The sequence below is a fragment of the Oncorhynchus mykiss genome, chromosome 7, assembly GCF_013265735.2.
Source record: "Oncorhynchus mykiss isolate Arlee chromosome 7, USDA_OmykA_1.1, whole genome shotgun sequence".
In the NCBI taxonomy this organism is placed as follows: Eukaryota; Metazoa; Chordata; class Actinopteri; order Salmoniformes; family Salmonidae; genus Oncorhynchus; species Oncorhynchus mykiss.
Window position 1 is genome coordinate 66,255,917 of NC_048571.1, and position 22,583 is coordinate 66,278,499.

At 44.1% G+C, this 22,583-nt stretch overlaps 1 protein-coding gene across 3 annotated transcripts in view; it reads right to left on the bottom strand.

The window, feature by feature from the left end:
• LOC110528298 (citron Rho-interacting kinase-like) overlaps positions 1-19,717 on the bottom strand; it is a 52,042-nt gene extending 32,325 nt beyond the window's left edge. The window contains exons 1-16 of one of the 3 annotated variants that reach the window (XM_036983879.1): positions 19,363-19,717; positions 16,758-16,864; positions 16,166-16,309; positions 15,786-15,905; positions 9,480-9,650; positions 9,205-9,258; positions 8,877-8,930; positions 8,126-8,266; positions 7,874-7,999; positions 7,212-7,307; positions 6,878-6,994; positions 5,549-5,658; positions 5,135-5,309; positions 4,494-4,691; positions 4,198-4,251; positions 3,858-4,055 (exon numbers count right to left, since the gene is read on the bottom strand). In XM_036983879.1, the coding sequence (XP_036839774.1) occupies positions 3,858-4,055; positions 4,198-4,251; positions 4,494-4,691; positions 5,135-5,309; positions 5,549-5,658; positions 6,878-6,994; positions 7,212-7,307; positions 7,874-7,999; positions 8,126-8,266; positions 8,877-8,930; positions 9,205-9,258; positions 9,480-9,650; positions 15,786-15,905; positions 16,166-16,309 (1,758 nt within the window). In that variant the 5' untranslated portion in view covers positions 16,758-16,864; positions 19,363-19,717. Of the gene's footprint in view, positions 1-3,857; positions 4,056-4,197; positions 4,252-4,493; positions 4,692-5,134; positions 5,310-5,548; positions 5,659-6,877; positions 6,995-7,211; positions 7,308-7,873; positions 8,000-8,125; positions 8,267-8,876; positions 8,931-9,204; positions 9,259-9,479; positions 9,651-15,785; positions 15,906-16,165; positions 16,310-16,757; positions 16,877-18,833; positions 18,981-19,362 lie in introns of those variants that run through there. The other 2 variants (XM_021610246.2, XM_036983880.1) reach the window with 2 other exon arrangements.
• Between the last annotated feature and the right edge of the window lie 2,866 nt (positions 19,718-22,583).

Consider the following 22,583-nt stretch of genomic DNA (forward strand, 5'->3'; position numbering starts at 1 on the left):
ATTTTGAGTCCTTGAGACAATGGTGGGAGGTTGGGAAGGCCCAAATACGAGTATTTTGTCAACATTATACTGCTCTGTCTCAAATTGAAGTTAAAGAGACTATCAAAGCCCTTGAACAAGTCTACTGAATTGAAGCTGCTCACTCAGAACGACCCTGGACTAGTCATGAACTTACAGGACAAGAGACATAAACTGAGGTCGTTTCTGCATGAAAGAGTGAATGGTTCCTTGATTAGGTCTCATTTCGCTTCCCTCAAGGATATGGATGCTCCTAGCGCTTAAAAAAAAACCTAGGACAGTCGACATTGCAACGTAAACAGATGGCCTGCCTTCTCCCTGATGGGAAGGTGACCACGGATGACAGTGAAATGCGAGGATTGTGACTCTCTGTGTACTGAACAGTTGTTACACGGTCTTCCTCAATTGGGACCTGAGCAGAGAGTCGCATTGGACTCATTGACATTACACTGCAAGAGCTGTCCAAAGCAGTTATGCAGCTTTCAACAGGCATCGATGGTTTACCATCTGAGTTTTATAAGCACTTTTGGGGGTCTATTGGGGAGGATTTTTATGAAGTGGTGTGTGAATCCTTTCATGAGGGTTCTCTTCCTGTATCCTGTCAACGTGCGGTGCTTTCACTGTTGCCAAAAAAGGGGGATTTGGCTCTCATAAAAAATTGGAGAACTGTTGCTTTGCTGTGCGCAGAATACAAAATTGTTTCTAAATGTCTCTCAAACAGGTTGAAAGAGTATCTGGGATTGTTGATCCACAAGGACCAGTCCTACTGTGTACCTGATTGCTCTATCGTTGACAACTTGTTTCTGATAAGAGATATTTTAGACATTTGTAAACTGTCTGATGTAAATGTGGGTTTACTTTCTTTGGATCAGGAGAAGGCTTTTGATTGTGTGGACCACCAGTACTTGTTTAAAACGATGAAAGCCTTTGGGTTTGGGGATGTTATTTTGTCTTGGATGAATTTACTGTATGCTGGGGCCTCGTGTATGGTGAAGGTGGGGGGTGGTTTGAGTTGCCCTATCCCTGTCCAAAGGGGCATCAGGCAGGCAGTTATATAGTCTGGCGATTGAACTAATGCTTTGTTTTTTAAGAGCGAAGCTTACTGGTTTCTCTGTGCCAGGTGTAATGAAGGGTCCGACTATAGCACTGTCTGCGTATGCAGATGACGTGACAGTTTTTATTACAGGGGGTGAGGATGTTAAGGTTCTCTCAAACGCTTTAAAGGTGTATGAGGGGGCCTCCTCAGCTAGAGTCAATTGGGGAAAGAGTGAAGCGCTGTGGGCAGTTCAGCTTCAGATGGGGTCCGCTCCACGGTTACCAGGGTGGCTTCAGTGGGGAAGTGATGGGATGAAGACAGTGTTTTTTTTCTAGGCTCTGATGTCTTTCAGAAAAAGAACTGGGAGGGTGTAGTGGAGAAGGTGTGTGCCAGACTGTCACGATGGAAATGGTTGCTGCCCCAGCTGTCTTATAGGGGAAGGGTACTGGTAGCTAATAATCTTGCTGCCTCTACCCTGTGGCACAGACTAATGATTTTGCAGCCACCAAAGGGTCTGATACAAGAGCTTCAGAGGACCCTTGTCAATTTCTTCTGGTCTGGACAACACTGGATTAAAGCTGCAGCCCTGTACCTTCCACTGCACGAGGGTGGGCAAGGATTGGTGAACATTTCCTCTTGAATGATGGCTTTCCGGCTTCATGCAGCCCAGAGACTGTTGTACAGTGACGGTTCTAGCTGGGTTGACACAGCCTACACACTGATGAGGAGAGCGGGCTGTTTGGGCTTAGACAAGCACCTTTTCCTCTTAAAGCTGGAGGGGGGTGAGTTGCCTGGCCTGACTCCATTTTATCAGTCTGTTATGCAGGTTTGGAGGGTTCTTGCCAAATCCCGTAAGGTCTGCACGCCACCAGGAATGTGGCTTTTTGAAGAGCCTCTTTTTTATAACACTGCCATCCAGTCCCGTGCTCTGGGTTCAGCCAGCCTGCGTTCATGCCTGTTAAGCGTGGGGTGTACCAAGCTGGGTCATATGATGCAGAGCAGGAGCAGGTCGTTGGAGAAGCTGGGAGAAAGAGCAGGGATCCGATTATCTCGCCTACTGAGGAAGGTCGTCGCTGAGGTCTGCGACTCCTTGCCAGTGCTTCATCTGCAGTTTGTGACTGACATTTCCAATTCTGATCGGTGGAAGGAGGGTCTGGATTATATGTTCCCTGCACTGATTGTTAGTGCTGCGATGGGGGCATTCGAGGAGGATGTGGGGATGCTGCTTTCCTTCGATACCCCAGAGCTGGGGGAGTTCAAGGTGGTGGGAAAGAAGGCCATGTACAGAATATGTGTAAAGGTGTCCCATGCCTCTTCCCTGGAAGGGGTAAAATCGACGAGGTGGGCGGGTGTGCTTGGTCCAGGTGCCTCCCCAAAAGGATGTTGGCGATCATTATACAAACTGCCTATTGATAAGAGGACAGCTGACCTCCAATGGAGGATAATACATGGAGCCATAGCCACCAACATGCATCTGGTACACCTGGATCCTACTGTTGGGGAGGGGTGTCCATTCTGTGCTGAGTCTGAAACTCTGGTACATCTGTTTTTACAGTGTCCCAGGTTGGTCGGGATGATTGACCTGATCACTAATTGGTTCTCAGTGTTGGGAGAGGTTTTCTCTTCCCAACTGTACATATTCGGGCCAAAGTACAGGTTCAGTCAAAAGGGTGTAGTTGTGTTGCTTAATTTTGTGTTAGGGGCAGCAAAATTTGCGATATGGAAGACCCGAAAGAACAGTATTCGTGGACAGGGGTCTGTGGATGTGGTTGGAATGCTGGAGGGAATGTTGGCAGTGAGACTGAGGGTTGAGTTTACCTATTATAAACTTGTCAACAATATTGATCTGTTTATGAGTATATGGGGTATTCAGAGGTTGTTGTGTTTAGTTACTGGGGAGGAGGACTTGGAGTTGTGTTTTTAATTGATGTGTAACTATGGTTTTGTATGAGTATTTATGTGTTGTGTGCTCTCAGACCCAATAAAGATGATTTAAAACTCTCTCTCTCTCTCGCTCTCTCTCGAGACCGAGTCCCACCCCCTGTCACTCTTGGAGCGCATTTGTTGTTGCTTGACAACGAGACACTTTCATTCAGTCTGCATGGTCAATGCAGCACATGCAACAATGTTGTTTCCAATTTGATCTTATTACAAATCCACAAGCGTTCCATACTTACAATATTAGTTTGTAAGCAAACGTAGCTACCTAATACGGAACATCACTTTGGTTCCTACCCTGTCACAATAACTCGTCCATGGCATTTTCATTCATTCATATGTCAAGCAACACTGTATTCAAAGTGCCCACTATTATTTATGTTCTAACTATATAATTATAATAAACATTATATTTCCATGATTCCAAAAGTTCACCCAAGTGTTTTGGTCTAAATCGCAATTGCAACATTTGGTTAAAAATAAGGCCTAGTATTTTGTCCATATCGTGGCAGTGTGGAAATGATCTGAAATGAGTGCAGGAAATGCAGAAATGTATGGAAATGCAGGAAATGATTTTAGGTTGAATTGAACAGTATAAAACAATCAGAATGGAGAAAGACCCATTGAAATTACTTAGAATATGTGTTGCCACCCTAGGGTCATAAAGTACATTCAGAACTTTTGTTAATCTAAAACACAAAATACTGTAAAAAATGTGAAAAATACCATGATATGATATTTTGGCCATATCTCCCAGCCCCAGGTACATCTGTTCTTCAGTCATTGAACGTAGTATCACAAACATTCAACAAACATTCAGGAAGTTAGAGAGAACAAATGATGAGCAATCAGCAAAGTCTGTCACCTGTTTCTGGTTGTTGAGGTGCATCTCTCGGTCGGCCACCTCGCGGCGGAGGCAGTCCACGTCCTGCCCCAGCTGCAGGCGGTCGTCCGTCTCGTCCGTGGCCTCATCCAGCTGCTTGGATAGGTAAAAGTTCTGTCGGTTCAGCTCGGCGTTCTCCTGGCTCAGCTGGGTCAGCTGCTCCTCTAGGTCTGTTATCACCTGATGGGGGGGGGGGGGGACACACACAACTGAACAGAACTCAATAAGTAGTAGTGTTTCATTGCTTTGCTTGAACGCACAAAAAAGTCAACATGCTATACCACCATTTCCTGCGTTTAGAATTTGTTGGAATTCCACTTACTGAGCAACTGTCTCTCAGGGCATCAAACTTGCGTTGGATTTCATCTCTGTGAGCCTGAAAAAACAAAAAGGATTATGAGTTTGATTCCTGGGGCCACCCGCGACTGAAATGTACTCACACATGACTAAGTCACTTTGGATAAAAGCATCTGCTAAATGGCATATATTATTATGTATTATTATTCTTGACCTCTGGTGTGATTTACATGAGGCAGGTTGGTTGTGTATGTGTGTGTATGGCTGTGCAGGTTGACTTGTCTGGTTGTCCTGCCAACGTCCTCTCATATCCTTTCCTACCCTGAGGGCGGTGATCTCCTCCTCGGCCTCGGCGGTGGTGTCCTCCAGCTCTGTCTTGGCCTGCTGCAGCTGGCTCTCCAGGGCATGGCGTGCTGCTTGCAGCCCACTGATCTGGGACTCCCGCTCCTGCAACGACAATGTCAGCTCCGTCACCTGACGCTTGATCTCCAGCTTCTGCTCATCGTGCTCCAGGCCCATCTAGAACACCAAAGGTTAAAGGGTCAGAGGTTAAAGGGTCATCGCTTTGCTTTGGTTTTTATAATACATGGGTGTGGGTCTAATCAAGTATTAATTGTTTCTTTGGAACAGAGAAAGTTGCTTGAGGTGATGTATCACTTGAAACAGCAACTGAAGTTGCATGCAAGTAGCTTGGTGTAAATGTCAGCCAAAGTCAACACTTTTAGGGCTGGTTTCTCAGACACTGATTAAGTCTGGTCCTGGCCTAGAAATCACTTTCAATGGAGATGTTCATGGTTTTTAGTCCAGGACTAGGCTTAATCAGTGTCTAGGAAACCAGCCAATAAAGTCTTATTGTTGCACCATACAAGGGGCCCCTTCTCCTTTCCTCTGGATCCTCTCCCATTTATCAAATTTCCCCTCTGGGGATCAATGAAGTTTATTCAATTCACTTCAACTCTGACCTCTCTGAGCCTGGTCTCCATCTCCAGCAGACGGCTCCTCTTGCTCAGCTCCTGCTGGTTCATCTTCTCAAGGTGCTCCTCCAGCTTGGCGTTCTGGGCCTCCAGCTTCCCCGCCTGGGACTCCAGATAGAACTTCTGCTGCCTCAGCTCTGAGATCATCTCCTCCTGGGCTTTCCTGCCACACACAGAGAGAGAGAGAGAGAGAGAGAGAGAGAGAGAGAGAGAGAGAGAGAGAGAGAGAGAGAGAGAGAGAGAGAGAGAGAGTGAGAGATACCATTGAGGTTTCAACCCAAAATGCATTGTTTGGGGATAATAGTAAACTTATTTGGCATTATATGCAACTTTGGTTCTCTAAAGGGATGGCATGAGGGTTTAGTTGGGTGTGGAGTCCCAGTTGAAGGCCACCATACTCACACATTTTTCTGGGTGTAGATGCTACTGTTAGCGGCTAGCTTGCTGGCCTCGGAGAGCTCGGCGATCCGTTGTTCCAGATTCTTCATCTTGGAGTCCATAGCGTTGATAGTCTGGAAAAAAGGGAAGTGCATCACACTTTGATGTAAATATTTTAAATAATATGTGAAATAAAAAACACATTTAATGCATTTCTACCTTTCAATTTAAGGGAACATAAATTGAGAACTGTGCCAGGGCGGGTGTGAAAAAATGTCACAAGGCAGCACTGTATCACAATAATTGAGACGTGTCTGCAAAGTGATCCTATCTATTTATGAAGCCAAACGCTTTCATCACACACAAAAAAATTGGTTCATTGTTCATCACTTCCATCAAAACACTGACATTTGAAACTGTTTAAGAAATGGTAGAAGATTGTAGCCAGACCCATATGTTCAGACTGGGACTAAATATAAAAGCCATATAAATTAAACATATGGCTCTGATTGTAGGTGCCGTATTGAAACGCTAGAAGAATAGAATACATAGGCTAAAGCTACATTTAGGTGCAGGCCAGAGTCCCTTTCTGTCAATGTCAAACGTCGTCTGGCTCTGGTCCAAAAGCCTATTAGCGGGAGCTAACTCAAGTCTATCACATCAATGAGATTACAGACTTAATCCAGGACTTTGCAGAGTGACCCGGTGTAACAGAATGCTCTAAATTATCCCAGCCTTTAACCTCCACAAGATTCCCATTGACAAATTGAGCGTAGCGCCAAAGAAAACAAACAGAACTTAGCCCATAAACATGTCAGAGAATCTGTCCTCAAACAATCACAAGCTGTAGCAGAGATCTCTGAGGCTCCTGCCTACATGGCCCCTTTTATTCAGCTTGCTCACTTAAATTGGCTTGCCCCTGTTCTATAACATGCAGCTTATGATGCGTTTCATTCAATGCTCTCATCTCCACTTTTATCTACAGTCTCGCGACTGACCGACTTACACACAAGCGAATGAATTCATTAATGTTCACTTTGCACAGAATTTTCCTCTCCAAAATGCAAGCACTGTGGCACTACACAGTCCTGCACCTACTGTATGGACAATCAACAAAGCTTTGTGCAGAACATTTTTAAACAACTAGATTCAAAGTGCAGTCAGTTAAAAAGTGCAGAGTTCGCTAGTTACAACTTTTTCGGCAGCGCCTTGTTTCATGTTGGTTTCTTAACACTGTTTGATCACTGAATTGAACAGGAGAAATAAGGCTGGAGCAGAATTGATGAGATTGAGTTCTACTTGTTTCTCTGACAATGTATTATTTATATACATCTCTGTGAAAATGGTCCTTACTGCTTTCTGTTCACTTAGGAGCTTGCACTTCTCCCGGGCCTCTTCCTGGTGGTGGGCCCGTCTGAACTCCAAGCTCTCCTTGTCTGCCAGGTCCACCTTCATCTGGGCCTCAAGGACCTGGGTAGTGTTCAGCAGGGAGAAAAACTGAAACAGTGAATGCGGCGGTACTACCGGACCATTGTTTTGCCACGGTCTACCGTTTTGAACATGACCCCTGGTTGAAGGGGATCAACAAAGCCAGGTGACCAGGAAGCTGACTTGTCCACACTTTTCAATATAGAAAGACAGCCTGCTCATCATGCAGGTCGCAAGGATGACTGAAAGTCCACTCTACCTTAATTTTGTCCTCGTAGAGCTTCTCCTTCTGCACCAGGTGAGTCTCCATCCGCTGGGCTGTGGACTGGGTCTCCCTCAGGTTCTCCTCCAGCTCCTGTACCAGCAAACACACACAGCCATGAATATCCACAATGTACACAATATAACAAGAAGAAACTACAAAATGAACCTAAAAGGAAACACAGTATGGATGATGAAAGCACAATCTACACTGTCACTAAGTTCATGACAGAGAAACTCGCTTGCAAGAGCTGTTTGTCCATGACACAGTGGTAGTGGTGGCCTTTCATGCTGGAGTGCAGCCCAGCCAGTGTGAATGTGTAAGGAAAGATGTCCCCTGTGTGAGCGGCGAATCTGTTGTGGCTTGTGACAGCAGGCGGGACATCCCAAGAGAAAGAAATGTGTGTGTATGCGTGCCATGGGGCAGCAAGCAGGGTATTCCCTGTGTGTGTGTGTGTGTGTGTGTGTGTGTGTGTGTGTTTGTGTGTGTGTGTGTGTGTGTGTGTGTGTGTGCATCCGACCGTGCATATGTATACGACTGTGTGTGTGTGTATGTGCCCACTCTACCCTGTGTTCTGGGATAAGGGGGTAAGGAAGAGAGGGATAGAGGAATGGAGGGGAGTCAGCGTATTAAGAGGAACTTTATCCCTCAACTCTCACCAGGATCTTATCAGCCATCTGCTGGATCTGCTGGGATTTGGTCTGGATATCGTCCTTCAGCTTGTTCTCCCTCCGCTCCACCATCTCCAGACGCTTCACCTGGTTCTCCAGGGTCTTCTTACCCTCCTGCAGGACACACAACGTTCAAGTTCATAATAATACCCACAGGACAGTCAACGACACTGAAATACATGGATATTACAATGCAAACAATAAAACAAACAATCACAAATATGACTGTCTAGTCTGTACCTCGGTCTCTCTGAGACGTCGTCGGAGGGTGTCGCTGGGGTCGGCCTTGCTTCGCAGGCGCTCCAGCTCCCGCTCCAGACGTTCTTTAGCCTGCCGGATGTTCTGCAACAGCTCTGTGGCTTCTGTGCTGGCTTTCACCGCCTGGGGGTCAAGGGTCAAATGAAACAGAGTGTGGAGACAACAAAGCCCCTTAGACTTCATTACTTTTTAATGTCAAGTTTTCCAACACACAGCGAGCAAAGGTCATGACACAATGCAAATAGATGGCTTTTTATTTTTGGATTTAATCTTTATTTAACTAGGCAAGTCAGTTAAGAACAAATTCTTATTTTACAATATCGGCCTACCCCGGCCAAACCCTCCCCTAACCCGGACGACGCTGGGCCAAATGTGCGCCGCCCTATGGGACACCCGATCACGGCCGGTTGTGATACAACCCGGGATCAAACCAGGGTCTGTAGGGACGCCTCTGGCACTGAGATGCAGTGCCACTCGGGAGCATTTAGCCAAGAATATTTTTTTTTATCACAACTGGTGTCAATTGTGAATGTCAATGACTCATTACATCAAAACTATTCAGCGCTTTGTACCTATTGGACCACAGTGATGACAGCTGATGACTAACTATTAATTTGGGTCCATTAAAGGGATAGGTCAACCTTTTTTGGCAAATATCTAACAACATTTCTAATTATCAGTTCAAGCAATTCCCATAGTGTGTCTCGTCAGAAGAAAACAATAGAAAATGTACCTTTGAAAGTTTGTCTTGGAGTTCCTGGATTTTCACTTGCTGTTCAGCATTGGTCTGAAAAACAGTATGAAAGATTAGCTGACTAATGTCAATGTGTGAAATTGATCTATTAATAATGGGACCCAATCTCTGCATGCTGAAGAAGGCGGAGGCCAAAATGCATCAGTGCAAGGCAATACATACATTTGTGATATTATCCCTTTCATTCCCTATGGACTTTACAAAACGAGGATTCAGAACCCAACCATTTTAAAGAGTATGGGTGAGCACATTGCCTATTATCTCCTCAGCAATACAGTTCATCCATGGACATGACATTAGAACATACCTTCTCCAGTTTGCAAAGAAGCTCCTCTACCTCGGTCTTCCCTTGCTCCTTCGCCTTGAGGAGACATGCAGACATGTTAGCATTCACAGTTCACAACAACTGTAGATTACTTTCAGTGGCAACACAGGAAAAACCTCCTCTCCTGGCCTACTCAGTTTCACACACACACACACACACACACACACACACACACACACACACACACACACACACACACACACACACACACACACACACACACACACACACACACACACACACACACACACACACACCTTTTGGATTCTCTGCTGGTAGTCCACAGCCTTCCTCTTGAGTTCCTCGCTAGTGTTCCGGGAGTCTCGAAGCTCTGACTCGTACAGGTCACTACGGCGCCGGGCGGCCGACAGGTCCTCTTCCAGCTGTCTGATAGTGACCTGCATTTCCTCCAGCTGGGCATGGTACTCCTGAAGCAGAAGGCAAAGGAAGAGACATAATATACAGTGTTGTGTTCGAGACCACCTAAAGCAATACCTAATCAAGACCGGAGCGAATCGAGTCAAGACCAAGACCCGGAGAGGGGGGTGAGACCGAGTCAAGACCGAGACCGGGAGGGAGACTAGCGGTCCGAGCCCAGAAAATGACAATGGCTGTAAGACCATGACTGTAATTTTGTCAAATCGTTACCACAATAAGAGTTCAGAATGTGCAGTATTTCTGTGTTCATATTTCAGAAAAACATATGGATCTTTTAAACATTCAGAATGGTGAAAAAAAATGCATGCTGAGGGCAAACAGAGCCACTCTACAAATGTTTACAAACTCAAACACAGTGGGGAACAATAAGAGGTTGCAACAATCACTACCTAGTTCCAAACTGCCTCTGGAAGCAATGTCAGCACAATAACCATTCGTCGGAAGCTTTATGAAATGGGTTTCCATGGCTGAGCAGCCGCACACAAGCCTAAGTTCACCATTTGCAATGCCAAGCATCGCCTGGAGTGGTGTAAAGCTCACCGCCATTGGACTCTGGAGCAGTGGAAATGCATTCTCTGGAGTGATGAATCATGCTTCAAAATCTGTCGGTCCGACGTCAAATCTGGGTTTGGCGGATGCCAGAAGAATGCTACCTGCTCAAATGCGTAGTGCCAGCTGTAAAGTTTGGTGGGGGAGGAATGATTGTATGGGGCTGTTTCTCATGGTTTTGGCTAGACCCCTTAGTTCAAGTGAAGGGAGATCTTAACGCTACAGCATACAATTACATTCTAGACGATTCTGTGCTTCTAACTTTGTGGCAACAGTTTGGGGAAGGCCCTTTCCTCTTTCAGCATGACAATGCCCCCGTGCACAAAGCGAGGTCCATACAGAAATGTTTTGTCGGGATTGGTGTGGAAGAACTTGACTGGCCTGCACAGAGCCCTGACCTCAACCCCATGGGATGGATTGGAACGCCGACTGCGAGCCAGGCCTAATTGCCCGACCTCACTAATGCTCTTGTAGCTGAATGGAAGCAAGTCCCCACAACAATGTTCCAACATCTAGTGGAAAACCTTCCCAGAAGAGTGGAAGCTGTTGTAGCAGCAAAGAGGGGACAAACTCCATATTAATGCCCGTGATTTTGGAATGAGATGTTCTTCGAGCAGGTGTCCACATACTTTTGATCGTGTAGTGTATCATAAGTAGAAATACCAACCAGCTACCGATGTCATTCTTCTGTGAGCTGCTCCATGTGACAACCAGTTGAGAGCTACACGCTCTTGCTGCCTGCAGATAATATAATGCTGAAACTAGGCTGTGTGTGCTGTGCGCATGTGAATATATTTGACGTGTTTTGCGAATGTGTAGGCTACGTTGTGCATGATTTCGCTATTGTACTACATCATTAATATGTCGTATACCTCCACTACACTACTTTGATACACAACAGAAGGGATTAAGAAGTAAGTATACGCAATGCCCACTGAAAAAAAGTGTGTATCGGGCATATACCTGTTTATAGCCACTAGCCCTTTTGTGTTTTACAAAAAGTGCACTCTCCTACATGATTTCTGGAATTACGGTTGCTGTCCTTTTATCATCAAGAGCCAGTCACACACCGAAGGCCTATGTCCAATAGGTTCGCCAACATGTCTATAATAGATCTAAAGACTTTTGTAACAATTTCCCCGTCTCCCCTTACTAATAGTGAGCACACAACTTTCTGAATGGAAGCTGATAATTGAGTTCCTTACTCCGCTGGTCTGGTTACAAGTACTCACTGTTCGAGACCAAGTAGAAATGTATGCTAAAATTTATGAAATAAAAAACTCTGAAATCTACAAACACAATAACCCATAATGACAAAGCGAAAACAGGTTTTTCATATTTTTTGATAATTTATCAAAAATAAAAACAACTCTTGTTTTCATAAATATTCAATATTCCTTTGCTATGAGACTGTCCGGTTTCCATTGATCATCCGTGAGACATTTCTACAAGTTGATTGGAGTCCACCTGTGGTAAATTAAATTAGTTGGACATTATTTTGGAAAGGCACACACCTGTCTATATAAGGTCCTACAGTTGACAGTGCATGTCGGATCAAAAACCAAGCCATGAGGTCAAAGGAATTGTCCGTAGAGCTCCGATTCAGGATTGTGTCGAGGCACAGATCTGGGGAAAGGTACCAAAACATTTCTAAAGCATTGAAGGTCCCCAATAACTCAGTGGCCTCCATCATTCTTAAATGGAAGAAGTTTGGAACCACCAAGACTCTTCCTCGAGCTGGCTGCCTGGCCAAACTGAGCAATCGGGGGAGAAGTTCCTTGGTCAGAGAGATGACCAAGAACCTGATGGTCATTCTGACAGAGCTTTAGAGTTCCTCTGTGGGGATAGGAGAACCTTCCAGAAGGACAACCATCTCTGCAGCACTCCACCAATCAGGCCTTTATGGTAGAGTGGAAGCCACTCCTCAGTAAAAGGCACATTACAGCCCGCTTGGAGTTTGCCAAAAGGCACCTAAAGACTCTGACCATGAGAAACCAGATTCTCTGGTCTGATGAAACCAAGATTGAAGTCTTTGGCCTGAATGTCAAGTGTCACATCTGGAGAAAACCTGGCACCATCCCTACTGTGAAGCATGGTGGTTGCAGCATCATGCTGTGGGGATGTTTTTCAGCGGTAGGGACTGGGAGACGAGTCAGGATCGAGGGGAAGATGAACAGAGCAAAGTACAGAGAGATTCTTGATGAAAACCTTCTCCATAGCACTCAGGACCTCCGACTGTGGCTAATGTTCACTTTCCAACAGGACAACGACCCTAAGCACACAGCCAAGACAACACAGGAGTGGCTTCGGGACAAGTCTCTGAATGTCTTTGAGTGGCCCAGCCAGAGCCCGGATTTGAACACGATCGAACGTCTCTGGAGAAACCTGAAAATAGCTGTGCAGTGACGCCTGAGAGCTAATTTTAAATTATGAAACATTGCGAGCTACTCATACATTTTACCCTAGCTTTCAAATAGGCTTTCTTTGTATTTTTCTGAATTCTGTTTTTCCTCGTTTGGGATTTTTTCAGTTTTTCACTCTCAAAATTACTACTATTCATAGAGAAACAATACAATTTGATGTTCTGAGTCCATGTCCATGCTTAAATCAGAAATGGAAAAGCATTTTAAAGGGCTGAAAAAAAATCTCTCTCTCACGAATTGAATGAGACATGCGCGCACCACAGACATGCAGGGGCAACGTTGCTGAAAATTATTTGGGAGACTGTGGTAACTTTAACTTTTTAATGCCAATGTTGAATTGACTGGATAGTAGCCGGGAGCTTGAGGTGTCTTATACCTGTGATATTTTTTCATGACATTTTGCGCTGGAACACATGAAAAATACATACACTTTCAGAATTGTTTGGTGAGCTACTCATAGGTGGGCTGTGATCAACCTATTGGAGATCCCTGCTATACTTACATCCAGCCTTCAGGATGGCAAACCGCTTCCTTATAATCATTATAAGCCAAGGCTTTTGACTCTGGCTTTCGACTCTGTCAATCACAACATTCTTATTGGCAGACTCAACAGCCTTGGTTTCTCAAATGATTGCCTCGCCTGGTTTACCAACTACTTCTCTGATAGAGTTCAGTGTGTCAAATCGGAGGGCCTGTTGTCTGGACCTCTGACAGTCTCTATGGGTGTGCCACAGGGTTAAATTCTCGGGCCGACTCTCTTTTCTGTATACATCAATGATGTTGCTCTTGCTGCTGGTGATTCTCTGATCCACCTCTACGCAGACGACACCATTCTGTATACTTCTGGCCCTCCTTGAACACTGTGTTAACTAACCTCCAGACGAGCTTCAATGCCATACAACTCTCCTTCCGTGGCCTCCAACTGCTCTTAAACGAAAGTAAAACTAAATGCATGCTTTTCAGTCGATCGCTGCCCGCACCTGCTCGCCCGTCCAGCATCACTACTCTGGACGGCTCTGACTTAGAGTACGTGGACAACTACAAATACCTGGGTGTCTGGTTAGACTGTAAACTCTCCTTCCAGACTCACATTAAGCATCTCCAATCCAAAATTAAATCTAGAATCGGCTTCCTATATCGCATCAAAGCATCCTTCACTCATGCTGCCAAACATACCCTCGTAAAACTGACCATCCTTCCGATCCTTACTTTGGTGATGTCATCTATAAAATAGCCTCCAACACTCTACTCAACAAACTGGATGCAGTCTATCACAGTGCCATCCGTTTTGTCACCAAAGCCCCATACACCACCCACCATTGCGACCTGTACGCTCTCGTTGGTTGGCCCTCGCTTCATTCTCGTCAAACCCACTGGCTAAAGGTTATCTACAAGTCTCTGCTAGGTAAAGCCCCGCCTTATCTCAGCTCACTGGTCACCATAGCAGCACCCACTCGTAGCACGTGCTCCAGCAGGTATATCTCACTGGTCACCCCCAAAGCCAATTCCTCCTTTGGTCGTGTTTCCTTCCAGTTCTCTGTTGCCCATGACTGGAACGAATTGCAAAAATCTCTGAAGCTGGAGACTCACATCTCCCTCACTAGCTTTAAGCACCAGCTGTCAGAGCAGTTTACAGATCACTGCACCTGTACTTAGCCTATCTGTAAACAGCCCATCTATCTACCTACCTCACCCCCATACTGGTATTTATTTATTTATTTATTTTGCTCCTTTGCACCCCAGTATCTCTACCTGCACATTCATCTTCTGCCGATCTACCATTCCAGTGTTTAATTGCTATATTGTAATTACTTCGCCACCATGGCCTATTTATTTCCTTAACTTACCGCATTTGCACTCACTGTATTTAGACTTTTTGTTTTCTTTTGTTCTACTGTATTATTGACTGTATGTTTTGTTTATTCCATGTGTAACTCTGTGTTGTTGTATGTGTCGAATTGCTACGCTTTATCTTGGCCAGGTCGCAGTTGCAAATGAGAACTTGTTCTCAACTAGCCTACCTGGTTAAATAAAGGTGAAAAAATAAAAAATAATAATACAAATGTATTGTCAAAATAAAAAGTACGCTTTTCCATTTATGATTCACCAACCTATTTCTAATTGATAATATCCGACCAGGGCTGGTTTGTTGTACTAACAGCCGTAGAATGAGCCTCTCATTGAGACGGTGGGGTTAAACGGCTTGTACTAACAGCTGTAGAATTAGCTTCTCATTGAGACAGTGGGTTTATACGGCTTATTGTACTAACAGCCGTAGAATGAGCCTTTCTGCTGCTGGACAGTATATGATGATGAATCACAGACAAAAAGCCTGATCCCTGCTAAGCCTGATCCCTATGGTGGGTGTGGAACTCTCCCTCTCTCATACTGCTTACTGCCACAGAGGGCATCATCCACTGGCTCCTAGATGTCCTACCACAGAGATTCACACCAGACCAGAGAGTTAGACTGCAGAGCTACGCCAGGCTAGTTTCTACAAAGGATTGTGTGTGTGTCACAGAATTGAGTTATAAGAAAGATAAATACTGTCGTGAGAGGAATTGGTAATGAATGCAATGTACTGCATTAAAGTGTATATGCATTGGAAATGTGAAAGAGTTTCCTGTATGATGGATGTTCCAATGATGAACTTATAATGCATAATATGAGGCAGAGATGGAAGAGCAGAACAGTAACACTGGACTGGCTAGGCCTAGGCTACACAATGAACTAAAATGGTTCTCATCAACCATTCAGTGATTTCAGGAGTCCTGATCATAGATATACATCATTGGTTCTTACTAGAGTGAATTTTATTTGTTCTGGATTTGGTAACGTCTACAAAATGGTGTTTCCTTTAGAAGAACATCTAACAAGGGGATATGTCTTGAGTTTTGGACACAACCTTAGTTTGTGTTACAACTCAAAGGCAGAGGGTTAGTTAGTAGGTTTGGTGCCGTATGTATCAAGTGTCTCAGAGTAGGTGCTGATTTAGGATCCGTCTAGCCTTTTACGTCATACGGATAGGCTAAGATGGATGGACAGAGGGGTCTGATCCTAGATCAGAACTCATACTCTGAGATGCTTGATGCATACGACCCTTGGTGTGAGTTTAGTAAGCATGATGTTCACCGTAGGGGAGTATAATTCTACCTGTTCCTTGATCTCCTGCATCTTGTTGCCCTGCTCTCTGATGTCATGCAGCAGCTGCAGAGCCTTGTCATCCTCCTGAGACACCTCCACACGGGCTGCCTCCAGGCTGCGCTTTAAGCTCTGTTCAAATGCATATATCACACACACATACATGCATGCACAAAAAAAACGCACAAAACACATGCGCACGTGTCACTTTGTAATTTAATCACAATGCATTAAAATATATCACCTCAATGTATTTTACTGCAACATTGATGTAACAGTATACACGCTATAAGGTAGTCACACTGAACTCTGATGTACTGTATGTATAGATGTAGATAAGAAACCAACACACTGACATATTTTGAGATCATGCACTATAATAAGGTACTTACGCTGCACTCTGTGATGTAGGTGGCCAGGTCCTGCTCCAGGATGGTCCTCTGGGTCTCAGAGGCCTTAAGCTCCACATCCTTTTGGTGCAGAACTGACTCCAGGTCAGTCATCTTGCGCTGAAACCTAGAGATCTCCTGCTCCATCTAGGGCGTAAGCCACAAGAGACAGCGGAATGTTGTACTGTCACTCAAAGGTTTCTCAGAGTTGTATACAATTTTATCAAAGGAGAAGGGATATTGTCACTCAAAAGGTGCTTATATTTAAAGTTTGCCCTATATAACTGTCAATGTCACAAGATAGGGCAGGTGATATCTGGTAATAAATACATAATTAATTAACTGTTATTGATTGGTTTAAAAGCTGATTCTAGATAAGACTATATTGTTTATAGTTGCACTGAAATCAATACCCAGCTAGAGAGTCTGCCATGTATGCTATGCTGCGCATCATCCACATTCTAACTCCACTACAATCTCCTAATTTCTCCGTGATTTTCAATGAGTTATTAAAATAAAGATAAAATGCTCATTAACATGTGGCCCATTTCCAGGGGAAAAAGCTAAAAAAAAAAAAAAAGAAGCTGCACATTACCTTGTGACATTTGTCTTGAGTTTCAACTAGTTCTTTGCTTTTTAATATGAAGCTTTTTCTCCATGGAGTTGGTTTTGGCAGGAGAGTTGAGGCCTGAAGCCACTGGCCTAGCCACTGGCCTAGGAAAAGACATAGGGGAGAACACATTTAATACACCATTCTCACCATTCAAAAATAAATACATTTTGAATTGAACGCAAAGACATATGCTACTTGAGTTTGACAAATATGTGTAATTCTTATTGGCACTCAATAGCTTATTTCATGACTGCCATTCAAGCTAAAAAATTATGCATTTATAATACCATTTCATTTAGCTTTGCTTGAAAGCAACTAGGCTTATTTCTTCTCTCAATATAATTTGGTGCAGCGTCTATCTATTCTAGACTATGTTGAGTCAATCTGAAAAGTCAAGACCGAGTCGGCAGACATTGAATTTGAAGTCAATCCTCTAATGCTTAGAAGGTTCATTTGTGGTAATTAGATGACTGATTGAGAGGATTAAGATATTAAAGGGAAGGTACAATAAATCCACCGCTTGATGTCGGAGGACGGAACTATCGACTTCAAATAAGACTTTCTTCACTTGTTTTTTTATCATAGGCTTCATTGTTTTGGGGCTTGTGCTTTTGTTGTCATAGGAGTAAACAAATGATGTCTAGACCTAACTCTTAAAAAATGAAGACTTATCTTGCTGTCATTCCTTCACCACTACAGATCACAATATATCATAGAAATTAAGCGCTATGTGTAAGCTTAAATCTCACAGGGATCCATTTAGTTTTCTGGCCAGCTCTGATGGAAAACGTGCTTTTATAGATTCAATCAAAAAGGATTATGTTTGAACCATTTTGTATTTTCCCTGACTACTATAAAAAGATGTGAATGACATTAATGAATATTTGCATATGCATATAATATAGATTCCACTTTCACCAATATCTATCACAGAGAATCTTGTTTACATAACGACAAATGGTCTGTCAAATTATGAACATACAAACCATGAGAAAATAGTCAAATGTCTAAATAGAAATCTGCTGTGTAAACACAACAGCACATTTCCTAGAGTTATCAGTTTCACCAACACATTAATACAGATTGAAACTGACTGATACATTGAAATGACAGAAATGGGTACATGCATCCACCAAAATCAGCACCAGTTTTCCTTGAGGGCGTACTGAGCGAGATATATCCCTCATCTCAATGCCCCTGGGAGAGAAGGAGGCTGGCGAACAGCGAACACACAATGGGTATTGCTGCCGGCATCACACTGTACAGAGAGGTAATAGATGGATGGTCAGTGCTGGCTACATTGTCTAAGATAGCCAGGACTGATGGCTGGGCAGGTTCTGTGTGGTTACATGTTTGCCCAGGTCAGCTACAGGAGATCCCATCTGCTCCAAGTCTGCTAAACAGATGTCCATTTGCATTTTGCCTAGATTGATCTGCATTTTCCCCTCATTGGGCATAACGAGCATTTTAATAAATTCTGCATAGGCAACACAAACTTATATCTTGATTGAGCTGCTTGTTTGTTATCCTTAAAAGCAGAGCAAAAAAGAAAACCTAAAACAGATCACTGTTTGTTAGAGCACTACAGCACCTTGGGAGAGAAGAAAAACATGTGAATGTAAAAACAGGGAAGAGAGCGGGGGAGAGAGAAAGAAAGGGAGAACAATGGGGGTGGGGACAAATAACATCCCGGTTTCCATAGAAATACATTATCTTCACCAATCTGCATCCCTCCTTTCTCTGACTAGCCCAATCTTGCTTTTTGTTTAGTATTTTTTTTGTCTTTTTGTCCTCCTGCTCCTCTGCATCTGCAATTAACCTGCCACAGGGAACAGTTAGTGCTAGAAATGCAGCTGGTGCATTATTAGGGAATTAGCATTTATCAAACCCCTAACTAGTTGAGTCAATTACCAACCAAACCACCCCACTGACAAACTGGCAAAGCCGTTATACACCAAGGGGCAATAACAAAGACAGAGTCCTTTAACATGCACACAACTGGGGAGAAGAGGGAGAGTCTCCTCTACCTCACAGCAGTGCACGACATCACACACTCACCGGAATACCAACCAGCTCTGTGAAGGTTCAATAATAGAAGAAAGCTACATTCTCCTACCACACAGCTCTGATCGGTCTGATCTCCACAGCAGTCGAAGAGGTAGACAGATGCCAACAAACCACTGGCACTCCTCTTATTCTCAATCCCAACATGAATTTCTCAATCAGACAGCTGTGTTTCAATGGTAAAACGGTCAGTTAGAATGCATGAAATAGGGGCTTGTCTCCAAGGAGACAGGAGAGAGGGGGGGAATCCCCTCATTCTGTCTGACAGCACATCGCCAACAAGCCATTATAAAGCCACCAGCCAAGCACTGCCACTGCAGGATGAGAAAAAACAGCCAATAGACCCAGGCAGCATATAGAAAGACTTGGTTGGAGGATACCTGGAGAGTGTTGCTGTGGAGTTGCTGTGGCAATGCTCAATTTCAACCCACAAGGCAAACCAGCCACCACCTGTGACTGACACTTATCAAGGGGAGAGGAGAGGGGTTCGACTGACTGACGCAGCTCAAGGTACAGTACTTACTCAGACTTGGCCAGTGCTGTCAACTCCCTGCTGAAGAACCAGCCTAGAAAGGGCAGGTCCTGGCCCTGGAAGCTCGGCCGCACAGGGTCTCGCTAGGCGTCCGCTGGCCAGGGCCGAGGCTTCTCCGGAGGCTCCTCAAAATTGGAGGTATCATCTTCGGCGCGGAGCGTCGGAAGTAAGGGAGGGAGGGCTGCGTGAGGAGGGAAGGGAGAACGAATGAGGAAGAGAGGGGAGAGTGTGAGAGAGGTAAGCCGTGAAAGAGGCAACAGATTTTTTTTAAATGGGGGAAGTGATAGAAGAGTGAGGCAGGAGAGGGGATGTAGCACAGCAACTGGCGTACACACACACACGCACACACAATCTCCTCTGTCTCCCTCCCCCTCTCCCATTAATACATACTCTGTAGTGTCTCCCTCTCTCTCTTTCACTGCAGCAGCTCGGGCTAATCAGCTGGAGCCCTATAGCCTAGCACTCTATCTGCTCTGCTCTGCACTCACTCAATTGTCAACAAACACAGCCCCACAACACACAAACACAAACCAATCACACAAACCCACACACAATTCTCTGCATTTCAGACACACCACAATCACACCATCCAATGATAATCTTTAACAGTATTTTATCCTGATGAAGTATTTGGATTCACTAACGTTCCTTTGATTATAGCATATTTGACAAATAGCCCATTTAATCTAGGCGGGTGAACAGCCACCCAGGCCACATCTGATATGATAGACAATTAACAGAACATGTCAATTAAACAAAGGATCCTAATACAGTAGCTCTATGATCAAGTGCCTGGACAGGTGACACTCAAAACTGAATTTAGCAACAATTTTATTTCCATCAGGGTCAACACATCAGAGTTCTTTCATGGAAGGAAAGACATTCCAGTAAATCCTCTTATAAAATTTGAATTGCTCACAGTAATTCTAATTTCACAGGTTTGTCTATTTACGCTGACAACAATCGTAAATAGTGACCATCAATGAGGAAATTTGCCATATCTGGTCAATTAAAGGCTCTTGCCATCTTCTAATCACATCTCAGTGCTATTCAGTGATTCTGAACTCTAACACACAAGCTTTTCTCTCATGAATATGTTACCTCATCCTAGTGTAATGAATAGGCTATACATAGAGTGTGTGTGTATATATATATATATATACAGTGGGGCAAAAATGTATTTAGTCAGCCACCAATTGTGCAAGTTCTCCAATTTAAAAAGATGAGAGAGGCCTATAATTTTCATCATAGGTACACTTCACCTATGACAGACAAAATGAGAAAAAAAATCCAGAAAATCACATTGTAGGATTTTTTATGAATTTATTTGCAAATTATGGTGGAAAATAAGTATTTGGTCAATAACAAAAGTTTATCTCAATACTTTGTTATATACCCTTTGTTGGCAATGACAGAGGTCAAACGTTTTCTGTAAGTCTTCACAAGGTTTTCACACACTGTTGCTGGTATTTTGGCCCATTCCTCCATGCAGATCTCCTCTAGAGCAGTGATGTTTTGGGGCTGTTGCTGGGCAACACAGACTTTCAACTCCCTCCAAAGATTTTCTATGGGGTTGAGATCTGGAGACTGGCTAGGCCACTCCAGGACCTTGAAATGCTTCTTACAAAGCCACTCATTCGTTGCCCGGGCGGTGTGTTTGGGACCATTGTCATGCTGAAAGACCCAGCCACGTTTCATCTTCAATGCCCTTGCTGATGGAAGGAGGTTTTCGCTCAAAATCTCACGATACATGGCCCCATTCATTCTTTCCTTTACACGGATCAGTCGTCCTGGTCCCTTTGCAGAAAAACAGCCCCAAAGCATGATATTTCCACCCCCATGCTTCACAGTAGGTATGGTGTTCTTTGGATGCAACTCAGCATTCTTTGTCCTCCAAACACGACGAGTTGAGTTTTTACCAAAAAGTTATATTTTGGTTTCATCTGACCATATGACATTCTCCCAATCTTCTTCTGGATCATCCAAATGCTCTCTAGCAAACTTCAGACGGGCCTGGACATGTACTGGCTTAAGCAGGGGGACACGTCTGGCACTGCAGGATTTGAGTCCCTGGTGTCGTAGTGTGTTACTGATGGTAGACTTTGTTGCTTTGGTCCCAGCTCTCTGCAGGTCATTCACTAGGTCCCCCGTGTGGGTCTGGGATTTTTGCTCACCGTTCTTGTGATCATTTTGACCCCACGGGGTGAGATCTTGCGTGGAGCCCCAGATCGAGGGAGATTATCAGTGGTCTTGTATGTCTTCCATTTCATAATAATTGCTCCCACAGTTGATTTCTTCAAACCAAGCTGCTTACCTATTGCAGATTCAGTCTTCCCAGCCTGGTGCAGGTCTACAATTTTGTTTCTGGTGTCCTTTGACAGCTATTGGGTCTTGGCCATAGTGGAGTTTGGAGTGTGACTGTTTGAGGTTGTGGACAGGTGTCTTTTATACTGATAACAAGTTCAAACATGTGCCATTAATACAGGTAACGAGTGGAGGACAGATGAGCCTCTTAAAGAAGAAGTTACAGGTCTGTGAGAGCCAGAAATCTTGCTTGTTTGTAGATGACCAAATACTTATTTTCCACCATCATTTGCAAATAAATTCATTAAAAATCCTACAATGTGATTTTCTGGATTTTTTTTCTCATTTTGTCTGTCATAGTTGAAGTGTACCTATGATGAATATTAAAGGCCTCTCTCATCTTTTTAAGTGGGAGAACTTGCACAATTGGTGGCTGACTAAATACTTTTTTGCCCCACTGTATATATATATATATACTGCCTTTTCCCAGCACACCTGAGGATCCCACACACAGTGATCTGTCATCAACACCCCCCCCCCCCCCCCCCCCCCCCCCTCTGGAGAGAGCTGACTGTAGTGAATCCTACTACTGCTACTACTACTGTGGGTGTGTGTGTGGATTACGCTGTGAACATATTGTTTTCTTTATTTGAAGCACAGTGAGTGGTGGGTCTGTCTATAGTCAAAACACATTTTCTCATGCTCTCTGCAGCAGACATGGTGAGCAATATGTTTGGAAAATCAAATTGCAACAAAATCTCAGTATCGAATCATATAGAATTGTGAGAATCCATATTGTATTGGCACCTATGTATTGTGAAAATATCATATTGTGAGGTCCCTGGTAATTCTAGCCCTCGTGTATATTGGAAAATGATCTACCTGGAAGTTCATGATATTGTGGGAGG